Source organism: Mycteria americana, chromosome Z, assembly GCF_035582795.1.
Source record: "Mycteria americana isolate JAX WOST 10 ecotype Jacksonville Zoo and Gardens chromosome Z, USCA_MyAme_1.0, whole genome shotgun sequence".
Lineage (NCBI taxonomy): Eukaryota > Metazoa > Chordata > Aves > Ciconiiformes > Ciconiidae > Mycteria > Mycteria americana.
In genome coordinates, this window is record NC_134396.1 from 48,727,124 (window position 1) to 48,743,243 (window position 16,120).

Sequence of the window (16,120 nt, forward strand, 5' to 3'; positions counted from 1 at the left end):
ACCCAAACCTCCACATTGTGTATTGATTCTGTGTCCCCTCAATCCTTGCAGTTACCAGCTTATCTGATATTTCCAGAGCCTTTTTGTATCCCTCATGTAGGCCATTTTCATACATGTAAACAATAAAGCCCAGACAGAGATTTAGTCCTGACGTTGCTGAAATGCAAAACTATAGTAACAAAAAGAGTCAGTCCTCAAATAGGCTTTGAACAGCCCTTGAGAAGCATCATACCTTGTGCACAGAGCAGAGAAAACCAACTTACCTATTAGTGGGACTGAGTCAGAAGTTGCAGGCATGATCTCAGCCACAAGCAGCATGAATACGGTCAGGGAAAGCAGGACAGTGATACCTGCAGGGGGGGAACACAGAGGGGAAGGATGAGGAACATGGACTTTGCAGCTGCTCCTCTGATGTCTTTGCCATTAAATATAACCTTGTCCTGATCTACAGCTAAGCCGAACCCATGATGTCATGTCTGTCAGTGCAGATGAGAACTTCCATAAAGTGAGAGCATTTTTGGATGCAACTTTATCTGCTGTCTTTTCACTTTTCTCAATTACACCCAAACCCTTGTTTCTCTTAAAGTAATGGAGAAATCTTCCCTACCGAGTGAAAAGAAGCTTGCAGAACTGGTAAACTACATTGCTTTTCCAAAACATAGCACAAACAAAGCCCAGATGTTTATTAAGGGCTCGGAGGTACTTGCACAGACATGAATCTAGCTTTTGGCTATTGCAAATTATATAACACCCTCCAAAGACCTGCAGCCTGTTTTAAAAGTAGCTATTTGTTTGTTCTATCTATTACCTCTTATTTTTGTGTCAACATTGTACTTCAGCTCAAATAATTCTTCTCCTTGTTTCCATCCTATCTTTCATAGGCAGCAATTGTATCCCCCATAGCCTGTGTTTTACTCCTTGTAAGACAGATGCTCAGATCCCTGATTGTCCTACTAACACTGAGGGCACTTCATATGATTAAAGGTCTCTGTCCTGATTGGAATTGTGCACAATTAATTCTTAAGATCTCACCCGGGCCAGTCTTGTGTATATCCAGCTCTCCCCTGTCTTCTTTTGGAAGCACCCCTCCTGTCTTTATTGACACACACAACAGTAAATCTCATTTAGCCCTTCCTTGGCTGTCACTACTTTGCATTCATGGGGGACTCATGGCTTGGTGTTTTGGGAGCTGAACTGGGAAGGTGAAAATCCATTGCCCAGCTGCTGCTGCTCACAACCCTTCACTCTCTGTGTCTTAGTATGTCCTATCCAAAAAACAGAGTTAATCAGCTGTGAAATGCATTGAGACGTACTAAAGAACAGAACAACGGGGACAACAGAGTACTATCACTGCTGCCTGTGCCAGTGAAAAGTTCGGCCTTATCCCAGGGTAAAATCCAAAATCCAATTTTAGAAGTGTTTAGCACAGGATGTGTGAATGCCATACAGAAAGCTGTTGCCCTGGTTTCTGCAACCAAACAAGTGCTTCTAGTGCTCCTCCAGGGAAATCTTTATTCATCAAGCACCATGAGATATTTATTTTCCATTTTATAGGAAGTGCTTATGAAAGAAATGAATTCTTTGCACTTACCTAAAGAAATCTTCTCCCCTGAATCAGCTGGCAAAAGGAAAACAAGCAGTGCCAAGCCAGATATGAGAACGCAGGGAATGAGTAGGTTCAAGCCGTAGTAGAGGGTGCGTCGGCGCATGGTGATGGTGTATGTCACATCTGGGTATGGTTCTTTACAGCATTCATAGTACATCTCATTCCTCTTTCCTGGGACACCTACAGAGCGGGAGATCAGAGCAGTGGGGAGAGGTGCAGGACTCCCAGGTAACCCCTTGGAACGGGCCAAGAACTGATCATTTATGAGCCAATGTGTGGCATCTCTGCCACACATTGTGCGTTGAAGAGTGTTTTGAAGTGTCCTGTGGCAATTGACAAGGGAGAAAAGACACCCCCAAATCAGTTACCAGGCAAAAGACATTTTCTAACACTTGTGGCCAGTGATGCACACATGGATGAATAGATTAAAGGGAACAAAGGACAACGTGCCTCAGTTCAATGTTGTTTGAAAGCTGAAATACATCACTACAGGGTTAAATGAGCCATGGTAACTCTTAGTGTGTCAATGTCTTCAGCAACGTCTGAGGCTACACTGCAAGATGTCTGCTGTTCTTAGTCTACCTTCTATGTTTTCTAGGGTTTATTTTCATGCCTTCTGAGTCATTAGAACCTGGCTTAGCCAAGAAAGCTCCTCTGGGCCAGATGAAAACTGTTCTGAGCATCCCAACCTCAACAAGGAAAGATTTGCAAGCAGCGGCCAAAGATTAACTCAGAAAAACATGCATTCTGCCTTCCTTCATCCAGGGAATGGTGACAAACAGCTGATGTCATGTTCACTAGCCCATGCAGCAGATTTTCTGTGTGACAAGTGCCACCGGTTCTCATTTTTCTGCTATTTTCTTATACATATTTGCTTTGTTTTGTCAGGAAAAACAAAGAGGATATAGCTTAATTTTCAAAAGAGGTGTCAAGTTAAGCTTAAAGTCTGCTATATCTGAAGGTTAAGAGACATAGTTGTCCAATACAGCTGTACAGCAGGGTTGGCCATGGTGACCCAGCTGCAGCAGACTGTCTGAGATGCTATGTGGCAGGGACTGCAGCAGCACAGGAAATGTCAGGGGAGCTGGAAGAACTCAGCACCTTGTATCTTTCATGCCATCATAGCTCACCTCTTTTTTGTTTCTGTGCATATGATGTAAGATGTGACAATGCATACGTTTTGGCAGGAGCATGGCAAAATCTCCATAAAGGTTATGGCCATGGCTTGCCTGAGTTGTTACTTAATGCTTTTGCTGTATGAGCTAGATAAGGGCCTGTTTTGTCCACCCCTGTTCAGGGTTGAAGGCAGATAAACCACAGGCCAGTCTCTTAATCAGATATGCAAAGTTACTGGACAGAAATAACCACTATAAAAGAGCACTGGAATGTCAAGAGTGCTCTGAAATGGATGGACTTTAGGAGGAATTCACTACAGAGTCCTTCAGCTTCTCATGAAACTGAATACTGATTATGTTTCTTACTGTATTATTTCTCACATGCCCTGAATGGTAAAACTACTTCACGCAGTTGGTTAGTGACAGTTTAGTGACAGTTAATGACATTTTCTTGTCTCCATATGCAGACTAGAAGATGAAATATCCTTCCTGCAAGCTGTCCTTAAGGTGGTCTAAGCTCTATCAATTTCCATAGCATTGCTTCTGACTTACACCTACATAAATGGGTTCAAAATAACTCACTAGGGGCTCACTCTGAATAAGTAGTTCTGGGCATAGATTCTTCTTTTAAAAATACAGGTATCTTCCAAATCACAGAAGGGAAGAGAGACATACTGAACTGCAGCTATTTGCAGTTATTATGAACTGATAGACACTTTGATGGTTTTCTGGGTGAGAGAGATTCATCTCTGTAAAAGCTCATTCCAGTTTTGCTGAAATAGTGGTTTTTACACCAATCAATTTTTGGTTGACATGTTAGAGTAGATGTGACAGTAGTGTTCCGTGCACCTACATGAGACACATCCAAGTTTAGTACTGACAAACTGCTCAGATGTATCAGGACCAGTAGATTTCATTTACATACTCAGTTGCAGACAATTGCTTCAGAACACAGTGTTTTCAGACACAGTTCAGTGAATGCAGCTGAAAGGATGTCTCTGATCTGTGTATTTTTTTTTTTTTGCTGCCTCTTACATAGAAATTTTTAATATCTGTATTTCTTGTCCCAGTGGGATTGATCATTTCTATATATTTGGGGTTTGCCTTTGAAAATCAGACTACCAAAAATTTTTAGGCCAGCCGATTTACCCACTAAATCCCATTCTCCATTTGAGATGTAGTTTGAAATATCAGCCTCGAGCATCTGCAGGTCAATCAACCAGCCACTGTGAGTCCAGGAGCCAAACTTCAAATCACACTTCTGCACATCAAAGGGGAACCAGCGGACATCAATGTAACATGTGCTCTTCAAAATGCCTGTGGATAGAAATCAGTCAGAATGAAGCATGCGCAGGCTGCGATTCATCTCTACCCTTATCTGTCCGATCGATTGTGAGCAACTTTCTTCTCCAAAAGTCTGTGTGATGTAGTCATGGGGTTACCAAACAAGTAGCACAGGTGGAAGATGCTGCCATGAGTGGAATGACCTCCCTTCCTGGGGCACCGGTGAAGATGCCTCTCTCTTTCACTGCATCCTTGAGGTAGGTTGCCAGGACACTGGCCACTCAGGAGCAGCCCAGCCTGTTTCCTAGTGCTGTCTGGCCCCAGCAGATCACAGGCAGTGCTGCAGGGCTTGCCAGGAGCATAGAGTACATAGATGCCCACGCGCTGTGGCTGGAAGTACTCTGACAAGCTCTTTGAAAGGAGCTCCTTGTTAGGCTCTGCATTAGACCCACAGTCCCTTGAAAATACATTGTTATGCTAAACCTTGCTCGGTGCTGGTCTTATCTTCTGTATGTTAACCTGGGCCTTGAATTTTACTCTGGATGTGTCTAGTCCACTATCATTATTTCATGTGACATTTTAAGCAGTTTAAGAGATTAATAATTCTATACTGTTGCAATCTAATTATTTCTTTTTTGTTGTTGTTTTTCAGCTAAGACAAGAGAAAAAAACCTAATGGATGGTCCAAACTTTCTTCTCTGGACCACAGCTGTGCCTGTGCCCAGCAGCATGGAGGGCCTGGAGAGTGGGGAAGATGATCTGTGCAGCCTTCACCGCTGGCAGCCAGTGGCAAAGCACAGAGGTCATCCCTGTGTCATCCCTTACCCCTGTGGGCCTGCAGCTTTGCAGCCTTCGCCTTACCTCCCCAGTTCACCACGTGCTGGCCAGCTCAGAGGCACAGTTTGAAAGAGAGGCAGCTTCTGCTTCATTGGAAAATTATCTTCAACACTGCACTTAGCTTACCTGTTTGCAGTAATTGTTTCTGTGTGCTCCCTAAAACACCAGCTAATGTGAATCCCAGCTCTGAGTCACCTAACTGAGCAGAGTCTGATGTTTTGCAGTAAGTGCTTGAGCCATACCTTTTGAAGATAAAATCCCCCAAACAGAGATCCTTGATTATTGTTTTTGCCTGCTGCTGCAAAGGCTGAGGGCATTGTAGCATAACCATGTGTGCAAGACCCTGTCCCTGCACAAACACTGATGCTCTGGGGTGGCTGGGTTCCCTTCATTTGTCCCTTTATGTTCTGGGAGGTCTGACTCCTACCATCATGGCCATTTTTGGATGGGCCATATGGAGGCTTTTCTGCCAGTTTCTCCTGAATCTTGGCTCTGCTCCTTTCCTTAGCAGACAGCTGTCCCCTTCTTGTCCTTTCTCTCTACTCTTCCACCTATCTTTTTTTCTCTAATGGAGAGCAGCAGTGAGTACAGCGTGCTCTCAGAGTCATGAGAAATAAAACTTTCATGAAGCTTTGGAAACACCAGCTTTTCCACGCTTCCATGTCTTCCAGTGTCTTGATTAATCTGGCTGCTTCTGTGAGCCCTTGTTGCCAGTCAGTACGCTGATTACCAACTTTTTCCTTCTAAAATTTTGCAAAGTAGCTTGGCAGCACTTAAATCCCTGTAACAAAGGATTTCCTGTGCTTTACACAACAGATTTCCGTTATTACTTTTTCTATCTTTACTGTTTCCTTGAGTTCTTAAGTAACCAATTCTTCACCATGGAGTTTGTATGGGCCCATGTATGGGCCCAGACACCAGATCTGCCCATACAGGCACCCTCTGCATTACCTCCCTACCTGGAGGGATGGAGAAGGCTCTGCTCTAGTACATGTCAATTTTATTCCTGTCTCATGTTGCTCCCTGGAGGGCAACCTTACCTATTGGCCTGTCCCAGTGAAACCACAGAGATGCTTTAAGGGGTCTCAGGGGTAGGGATCAACAGAGGAACAGCCATGAAGGAAGACCCACTTGTTCCCTGGTGGGCCCTGTGGACACGCTTCGGGTCAGTCTGCCAGCAGCTATGACACAAAGTTTGGGCATTTCTTGTCCACCACAGCGAGTGACTGTGGGGATAGTCTGTGTATTTGCTGGTAGGTCCTGGCTGCTGGGCCCTACAGGCACTGAATCGGCAATACAGATGGAAAGCAGGCTGACACTCGGGTCTCGCTGGCTGAGACCAATCTCAATTTGTCTTTTCACCTGGAGTTGTAGCCTCAGCCTGGCAGGAAGGATTTCACTGCAGAGGGAGTGCTGCTCTTGGGGTCTCCTGTGGTCACATACCTCTCCACTCTCAAGAAAGAGCTAATTGGATTGCACATGAAACGTGATGTGAGGGTGCACACCACCTTGCTTTAGATGACACCTCAGGTGGGCCTCTGAATGTTCTAAGCAAACTGCTCAAGAGACTGATTTATTGATTTGTGAAGTGGAAATACACCACTAATAATGGACCTAAATTATTTCAGTGGGTTTGTCCCATAATTACAGAGCTTGCAAAATTTCCACAGATTGCTTCTAAACACCTTGGTTTCATTCATGAAGGAAAACTGCTTGTAGTTATTCAAAGCTACACATTGACTTTAAGCAAAAAAATGCTCTCTGTGCCCTACCTGGAGGAATATATTGGCAGGATCCAGAGTAATTCACCAGCACATTTGTGTGAAATGTCGCATCAAATCTTTCATCCGCACTATAACACAGTATAAACAAAACAAAGCAAAGAAAAAGCAAGCTGATGTTTGAGTTAAGGTGTAGCAACTGTCAACATAAAAATAACCTTTTGGCTGAATTTAACGCACAGAATATCTGAATTAAGGTCCTACACCTGGGTGAAGTGTCCACCCTTGATCAGTATCTCGACTTCTTACAGACACTGTTGGCCTGCACTCAGGCATGCTGGTTGTGTGCTGCAATGTCCTCCAAGAAGTGAGAGGCAGAGCTGTTGGATGTCTCAGACAAAGGCAGAAGTGAAAGGAGCAAAAGTGTCACAGTAGCTATACCCAAAGACCAGACAGTCGGGAGGATGAGGCTTTTCTGGGGTTGCTGTCAGGATCAGGCAGCTCACAGTGCCTGTTGTTAAGTGTTACCCAGACGTCTGTTGTAAGAGTAATGGTGGCCTGAGGCAACAATTCTGCAATCTCTTAGGATGCAGAGGGGCCAAGGGTTTGCTTCAAGCAAATGGAGGAAAGCACTGGGGAGAAGTTGTTTTAGATTTGGGGGTTGTAGGAGGAGATTCATTGAGACTCGAAGAGCAGAAACCAGGTGAAAGGGACCAAGAAGAGAGAATTTCTTTAGGATTCTAGCAATTCTGATAAAAATAAGGGAGTAATGAACCAGGCAAGGACAAGAATTCTTCAAGGAACCAGGCCTGGGGGCTTGCTCCAGAGGTTCTTTTGCGAAGAGATTAATTGCGGATGGTTCCCCTGGCTGATGCTGTAGAGCCTTGCCTGTCATGGCTATATGTGCAGGTCTATGTTGCATGACTACACCACCTTACACACCCTGTCTCACAACCAGATGTGGAAAATTCAGACCCTCCATCCCTCCTGTGACCTACTCTTTATTCATGTCTGAGTCATTGGTCCTCAGTATTGTCCCCAGCACAAAACAAAGGGGATAAAATAGAAAAGGCTAAGTGCAGAACGAGTGATAACTATCAAAAGACATAAAACACAGCACGAAAGGTTTTTATAAATGCAAGGAAACAAAGAAAAGACAAAGGACCAGATAGATCCATTACTTGCTGTGGAAGGAAAGCAAACAACAGGATGCAGAGAGCTGTGGCATCCTGCACCCTCTATGCTTCACTCTTCACAAACTGTGGTTCACCACAATTAATTCTTGCACAGTGGCAGGAGTCCAGGGCAGAATAGGGGAGGAACAGGTTAAAGAAGTGTAGATAAGACAGATTGCAGTTGGCAGGGCTGATGAAATTTACTCTTGAGAACTGAAGGGACTGGCTGAAATACCCTCTGAACCATTAACAATTATCTGTGAGAGCTTGTGGAGAACAGGGAAGGGCTCAGTGAATTAGGAAAGATCAAAGAGAACTCTGATTTTTTTTTTTAAAGGTGAAATTATAGACACATCAGCCTAACTTCAAAGATAGTGAGGTGAAAACAGCTGGCACAGTTTGTCAAGGGCCAACTGCATCAAATCAATCTAATTTTCTTACTGACTTAGTAAGAGGAGGCAGGTGATAAATCTGAACTTCAGAAAGCCTTTGCTACATCATGTTCTTATAAACAAACGACGGTAATATGGACCAGGCTATATGCTTCCTTTTTAGAGACTGAAAAGGAACAAAGAGATTGTGAGGAGTAAAGCTGAAGTAAAGAAGAAGACTTAAACAATTCAGGTCACTCCAAGCCTCCTTCGGATATCTTATAGTGAGGCCTTGGAATGGAAAATGGATCTTGGTGAACTGGGGAAACCAACAGAATGATATTCAGTCTGGATGATTAGAAAGTATTACCCTTAAAACTGTCAGAGAAAGACAGATCAGTGAAAATCTAGTAAGACAGAAAGGCTGAAGTACAACATCCAGGGTTTGTGACAGATCAAAAAATAAGTCCAAACCTAAGATCTTAATCAGAGCAAAGCCAAAATCCCTTCCTCCTGGAAAGCATTAAGGAAACATCTGTCTAGAGAGCTTCCACTCCATTCAGCACTGCAGAAGTGCTGGCTAGAGAGCTGGATTCAGCTCTGGAGGAGGAAAAACAGTTTAGAGCGTGTTCAGAGGGGAAGAGGTATGATAGAGAGATTTATAAAATATGAGTGATGAGGAAAGTGAGAAGAAAATCCATTTGTTTAGTTCAGGCAGAAACACTATGGCAGAGACATGATAATAATTTTCCAGGAGAGCCATGGTAATTATAAGGAGAATGTGGATTGTTTTCTCTCTGCATTCACTGGGAAAAGGTAAAGAAGGCATCTGAAGAACTACAGCAAGGAATACTTAGACTGGCTATTAGAAAAATCTCTTAGCTGGTGCTTGTTTGCTTTTATTGTTACTGTTTCAAGAGTAAGAGCCAAATCCCCAGATGGCAAAAGCCCCAGAATATCAGTGAAGCATGCCTGATTTCCAGCATCTAATGCTCTAGTTCTAGGCTCCCACCGGCCGTTGTGCATCTTGCTTACCTGTTATACAGAAGAATGTCTGGTACCCAAATCTGGTCGGCTGGGAATCGCAAGTTCTGCACCCCTGGGTATTCATACTGATCCCAAGACAAGTAAACATCAACCCAGTACTGTTGGCAAATACATACATCAGATTATATGAGCTGGTAAAAGTCTTCTAAATTGTCTGGAATATTATGAGACCAGAATGGATTTTGCCAGTAGCAATAGCAGTAGTATGATAATAGTTTAATGCTCGGCTTTAACTATTAGGAAAGGTTGGTATATATACTGAGGAATTCACAGTGTGACAACTGAATGCTGTGAGCTGTATTTTAATTTAGTGTCTAATCCATCCACCTTGTGGTCTGAAGCCAGGCATCCCAAACCTTTTCTGGTGGGCTGGCAGAAACATTGGCAGTAGGCACCTCCATGAGGCACGCTGATTCTGAGCTGAGGTGGTTTGAATGACTTGGGTATCGTCAGTGGTACATGGACCATGGTCTGAGACTCCCTCTTTGGTGGAAATAATTTAATTTGTTACAAAGGTTGGGTGATTCTTTTAATAACCACCTTGCTATGAGAGGTAGGCAAGTGAACTTCATATCCCAAGGGTTTTTTTCTGATCCCCCCTTCTCCACCCCAACACAAACAGTTAATTCAAGAAATGTGCAGGCACAGCTTTTGTGCTGAACCTTGTGACTTACAGCAAAGCTCTATGGGAGGGCTGCAAGGGAAACAGTTATCGATGCTGTAACTGAAGAACACCTCTGCAAAGGACAGGACACCCACAGGCTCTGTCCTAACAATCCTGTAGTCCCATAGGTTGGTTGGGGTTAGTTTTTGCAATACAAAACAACTCATTTCTGCTGCAAATCCCAGCAGGTAGCTGAGGAAGAAACAGCCTGTTCAGTTGCACCCATTAACATGAGATAGTGTTTGGCTGCTAAAGCCAAAGCAGAATTAATTCAATCATTCAAGTCTCACAGGCTTTTCCCTCCAGAGCTGCATCTTTACTGAGCGCAAGCCATCAAGGAGAGATCGGTTTACGCACCATAAGAAAAGACCACATCTCTCACTGTACACTGCCAGCAGCAGACATGACAGGAAAATCCCTCCCCCAAAGCCCTCAGTGAAGATCAGTTTTGCTTATCCTGCGTGACCAGTGGAGGTCACTCCTCAGCTGGAGCAGGCTGCAGAAGATGGACAAGGAATATTTATGGATGAGGTCTGTAAAGCAGGAGGGAAGGCAATGTTCCCACTGACGTGCCTGAGCACTGCCAGCAGCAATGCAGCATGGGGCTCCTCGCAGTCCCTGGCCACCCCACCACCCAGTATGAGCAGTCTCCACATGGTCCAGCATGACTGCATTGTTTCTGTGTTCGGGGATAAGTGCTGGGGATCTTTGTGCCCTGCCCTCCACGGGGGCATCCCTTGCTCCCCCTTTCAGACAGAGGTGGGGATTTGCCCAGAAGCCATGAGTGCAGGGTGCCCAGGTCTTACTGGGTGTCTGGCTCCTTCACAACAAGTCCCCGTCACTGGCCTTGAGCCCCTTAAAGAGTCTCTCCTTCTGCTACGGTGTGATCATAACTTTGGGCTCTTTGTTACTAGATCCCTACAACACAGTTGGTTTCACCCTCCAAAGGCCAACAGGTCTGCCCAAAGGATTAATGTAGTCTCTTGCATTTAATTTTCAAGGCTAAAAGGAGCACTAGAGAAATTTCAAAGGACTCAAAATGCCTGCTTGTTTCACATTATAGACAGGTTAAAAGACAGCAATCATGCTTTTCAGCTAAAAAATCACATTCAATCACTTGCTATTAGAAAGGGTTTTTTTCTTTATTAACACAGGTTACTCACCATCTGCAGCCAAGCATTTGTGATCAACACCTGATTCTTCTCGTCCTTTGAAAAAAAGGGGAAAGGAAAGGGAAGAGAAGAGAAAATGGGATGAGACTCAAAGTACAGTTTGCTTACGGGTGGAAGAGTTTCTGTTTCTGTTAGAAAACCCAGGCTCTTGGGGTAAATAAACACAAACTTAATGGAGTAGATTGTGAGCTCACCGCAAAACCACTGAACTGCATTATATGGCTCAGACAATAATGGCTTTTTTCTATCTTTTAAACATACAGACCTCATGCATTTATCATAACTGATCAACAACAGAAGTGAAAATAACAGATAATCACTCTTCTTTTGCTGGGGATAATCAGACTGCTTACCAGAAGCACAAGTTTTTCCTTCTAGGTAGTTGGTCAAAACAAGATGATTTCCAGTACCACATGCAGTAGTTGGAGAGATTTTATGTTGTATTTGCTGCCACTACAAAACAATGTTGAAACAGTGCTGGAAGAGCTGTTCCTTTGGAGTGTTGGCATTATGTAGCTTAGCTCAGGCTGAAAGGGAAGGAAGGGCTGGCCTTGGGCAAAAGCTAGCACATGGCAAAAGGACACAAATGCTGCCTGAGAGGGAGCTCACACGGCGTGTGCAGAGAGCAGGAGTGTGTAGGTTCAGACACCTGCATGTAGAGACCATGGGGAAGCAGCTCTGACTCGCAACAGAAACAAATAAGGCCTCACCCAGCTGGTCTCCAAAGTGCTTTGGGGAGCTGCAGGGTGCCCAGTTTGCTGCAGTTAGCCTGCAGGTGCAGGACCCTGCAGTGCTACTGCCACAGCAGGGATGGAGAAGCAGGGCTGCAGAGTTACTGTGGTGCAGATACCCAGATACGCACTGCTGCCTGGCACAGCTCCAAATACCATCACAGGTGTGCCTTCCACTTCCCAGGAGCTGAGGCTGGGCTACTTAGTGGGGCTGGCTCACTGTATGCCCAGATGTCTCCACACCACGGGGAGGTGTTTCTTCCCCCTCAGAGCATCACTTGTGTTCAACCCTTACCTCTCCAGAGAGCAGCTTTGACTCAGGTGTGTCCTGAAACTTGTTTTTGATGCTGTAGCTGGGAGCAGGCCTGACCAATGCAGCCAGTCTTCGGAAAAATGACATCTTCTTGGCCAAGAGGCATACCAGAAAGCCCCCTCTGATTCAGTTCAGCTCTCTTGAGTACACGTTGGAAGGCACAGCCTGGCCCAAGTGACTCAGTTGTTCACAGCAAAGTGGAAATACCTTCAACTTGCTTTCTCCTGGATTGCCACCCCATGGTGCATTGACTTGACTCCTCTTCCTATAGATAAGTTGAAATAAACTATGATTTGGGCATCTGAAACCCTACTCTTCTTTAATTAGAGGCCAAATTTTTGTTTCATTGTTCTCTTCCCATTCTTCCATAGCCAAGGAGAAACGTAGAACCCATGCAGAGACCAGAGATTAGCTACATTACAAGGAAGATAAGGAGATCTCTGAAGGACAGAGGTACGTTTTAGCATCAGACAAAGCTGCTGTGAAACTCTGCAGCAAACCCTGTGAGCTCCAGCCCATCATTGCTGGACTGCAGTGATCAAACCTCAGGGTACAACACAGAAGTGTGGGATCATGGAGGCACCAACAGGATGCAAATACTCATGGCAAGTGTGCTGTAAGAACAGCCAGACAGGGAGCTTCACCAAGATGCAAGATGATGTGTTGGCCTAGCAAATTTCAAAGAAGAATCTCCACTGCCTACCCATGGGTCCAGGCTCTCTCCTGATCAAGTTAATTCCCAGGCTCATGATGATAACCACATGGTGCCAGTGCCCAGCTCCTCCGGATGGCTGAGCTACCTATTTATGTGTCTCTGTGTTCATGCCCTAAGAAGCGCATATGGTTGTCTTCATTGTTTGGGGTGGGAGATGTTGCAATTGCAAACTTCTTGGCAGGCATTTAAACCCTACAGAGTACCCTGGGCATGAAGGCCCTTTCTGGTCATGTCCTTAATGTGGAAGCTGAGTTAGCATGTGCTTGCCATTGTCCTCCATGCCAAATGTCCATCTATCTCACTACATCTCACCTGCTCCACTTGAGTCCATGCCACTTCTACTCTTCATTGGCACTCAACATCCAAAAAGCCTGGTCTCTAAAACCACAAGGTAAACCACAGTCCTGAAGTAGCCTGGACTTTTTGGTTCGTTCTGATCCTAAATTATGCTATTTTTTTGCAGTACTTATTGGCTAACAAAGTAGTAAAGCCAGAACTGCCTTATTCACTTTGGAAAAATACCAGTCTGCTCACCTCAAGCTACATTCATGGTCTATTTCCTCCCCTCACAGTACATATGCAAACAAACTACCCAAGAAGAGCCAGGGAAGATGTGAGCTGCTCAAAAGCAGACTGCGTCATCTCACACTGAGCTGCATCACTACGTGTGTGCTTTCTTCTGTGATGCCTCTGGGTTTACTTCTTGTGTGTTCCATGTAGGAACCACTGCATGACTGCAAACTCCCAGGCTAATGCATGAAGCAGAACTGCCTGGAGAAGCCTCCTAATTACTGATTCTCCAGCACACAGGATACTGGTACTGCTGAACCCTTAGCATGAACCTTGTCTGTGTCATGATTTCCTCTTTTCTCTCACTTGGGTTGTTGGAGCTGCAGAAACACCCCAACCTAGAAAGGGAGACATCATTGATCTGGAGGATTCCTGATTGTTTTGGCACTGTGGGCAGAATTATCCTCTGCAGTCAGGCTCCTGTCCCCAGGAAAAGCAAACTTCAGGCATGAAATAGGCCTTTGCCATAGTCCTCCATGCAAAACTGTTTATGACACTACCTCCTCTTCTGCTCCTCTTGAGTCCCCTTGAGACCTGCCTAAACTGTTTCTGCTGCTGGGAGATGCCACACAAAAATCAGCTGGGACTTTATATCACATTATACTGTTCATACATTTCCCTTTCGCCTCTCTGCTGCTCCCCAAATCGTGGCAGCAAATATGTGTCCCTCGTTGTGCAAACCACAACATGCCTCCAGAGGCCCTGTCCCATCTGCAACCCCCTTGTCCCCTTGGCTGCAGTTGCTGAAGTAATTGTAAGAAAGTCTGCAGAAAAATAAGAAAAAAAAAATCACACACAGGACTAAGCTTGTTGAGACAGCGTTTTTTAGATGCTGAAGGATTCAAAGGAATAAACACCAGCTTGGAAAAATATAAAATCATAAAGTGAAAAAAAAACAGAGCTGATGGAGTCATCAGAGCTATCTGTGTCAAGTGACCTGGGAAATGAAAGCAACCCAGCAATACAGAGGCTGTGTCCCAGGGATCCTCAGAGGCCAGCCCTTCCCCATCTGACTGATGCCTTCCTGGCCACCAATGACTCCTCAGGTGTCTTCTAGGGATGGTGAGCATGATGCTTGTCTGAGTTGCTCATTAAATCCTAGCAATATTTTGCGTTGCTAGCCAATCAATAATTGCTTGATACTTGTAAGATGCACATGTCCTCCTTGCAAAGTCTTTCTGCATGCTGCTAAAGAAGCCTGAACACCATGACCAAAAAGATGGGCTGCAACAGTTAGGAAATTCCTTTCCTGTGAAAAATAAAGGATTTTCCCCATCTACATTGCACTCTATAGGGAAGGGGAGGAGAGGACCTTCCTCTTTTTGTTGGCTACCTGAGAGCCACAGGGTGATGCATTAAAGTGCAATGGAGATCTGGGAGGCCTATGGGTTTCCTGCATGTGGAGATGCCTCCTGTCAGAAGCCTTTCATGTATGGCTCTGGATTTACAAGGAAACTCCTTTTTACCTGACAGAGTAAGTTTATACTTAACAGACTCCATGTCTGCAAAGGGAAACATCTAGGGCTGACTTCTGTATTTCACAAAACAGACTGTTGCCCTTACCTGATCCCCTGTCACACCTCTGTGAGCTCCTTGTTCAAATTCAGATGCTAATGACCTTACTGATCAGCTTTGACTCCCAAGCAATTCATCAGCCATGTATTTCAGGTAGCATTAAATTTATTATCTTGGGTACGCTTTGCCTCCTTTTCACAGAGCTATTATGCTCACCATGTTTGCCCTGCTTCTCAGATTTGTTTTGTAGTCAAAGGAAAGCTTGTCTATTAGAGTTCTCACAGGTTTATCTACAGCATAACCATGCCCTGCATGGTCTTCCTTGTCTTGTCTTTTGATAACAGCAGTCAGCAAGAGCACAAAGGTCTAACCAGGGCTTTTGGCTGCTTACGTCTCTCTCAGCCTTGGGGGAAAAAAATGTCACTTCAGGATGTTTTCACAGCCATTCAGAGTCTATTCTCATCCTTGCCTTCAGGCTGCTGAGCTTTCAAAGGATGTTTGGCTTTATGGACAGCAAAACACAGAAAATGTTATTTCCGTATTCAGCACTGATCAACAGATGTGGCCTGATGGGTCCTTCTTATCACAGGATGGAACAGAAAGTTTTCCAAACAAGGATCTGATTTTGCCAGAAGTGCCTGGTTTGCAGCAGCAGCAAAGCTTACTTTACACTGGGCAGGCATTTGTCCAGGTGTAGCTCTCTTACTAAGCCCCTTCTAGAGAAGGACCCCAAGGACCCTGGCCAGGGGAAGAGTGCATGCTGGAGCTGCCCAGGAGGTGAGAGCTGTGGGAGTCTAGAGTCTGAATCTATCCCCTGTTAGAGCAAGAGGCTTCGAAGGGCAGAAGTGTTTATGGAGCTTTCCATCTTTGCAGATGTGGTGGTTTACTCAGCCATGTAGCTTTGCATCCTGTAAGGAAATAGTTTGGCCTTTGGAGTGGGCTGGTTGTGTTGCCTTTCCAGAGCTGCGGAGGAATCACAGCTCCTGCTGACTTCATTATGATCTGTGGACTGTGTGCATCTCTGAGATACCTGGGCACAGGAGGGACCGTATTTGTCTGTTACCGTAAAGACAATTACAGACATCCATGAGAGTGTGTGTGCCTTACTCTGTCCCAAGAGGTGGCTGGCTGGTACTGCTTTGCTTAAGTAAAAGTTAATTCTTGAGCTTGGGAAGTGTTGGAGGTGCTTGCCTCACTGTGTGTCATTGGTTTGTGCAGAGGGATTTAAGGTTAGTTCTGAGGATGCCTTTCCTCCCAGGACAAAACTTGAATAATCCATCACCC

General features: G+C 44.9%; 1 protein-coding gene across 1 annotated transcript in view; it reads right to left on the bottom strand.

Moving 5' to 3' along the window:
• LOC142421926 (neuronal acetylcholine receptor subunit alpha-7-like) overlaps positions 1-16,120 on the bottom strand; it is a 65,325-nt gene that overhangs the window by 20,550 nt on the left and 28,655 nt on the right. The window contains exons 3-8 of the mRNA XM_075527174.1: positions 10,984-11,028; positions 9,145-9,254; positions 6,615-6,694; positions 3,871-4,038; positions 1,592-1,786; positions 264-350 (exon numbers count right to left, since the gene is read on the bottom strand). Coding sequence (XP_075383289.1) covers positions 264-350; positions 1,592-1,786; positions 3,871-4,038; positions 6,615-6,694; positions 9,145-9,254; positions 10,984-11,028 — 685 coding nt within the window. The remainder of the gene's footprint in view (positions 1-263; positions 351-1,591; positions 1,787-3,870; positions 4,039-6,614; positions 6,695-9,144; positions 9,255-10,983; positions 11,029-16,120) is intronic.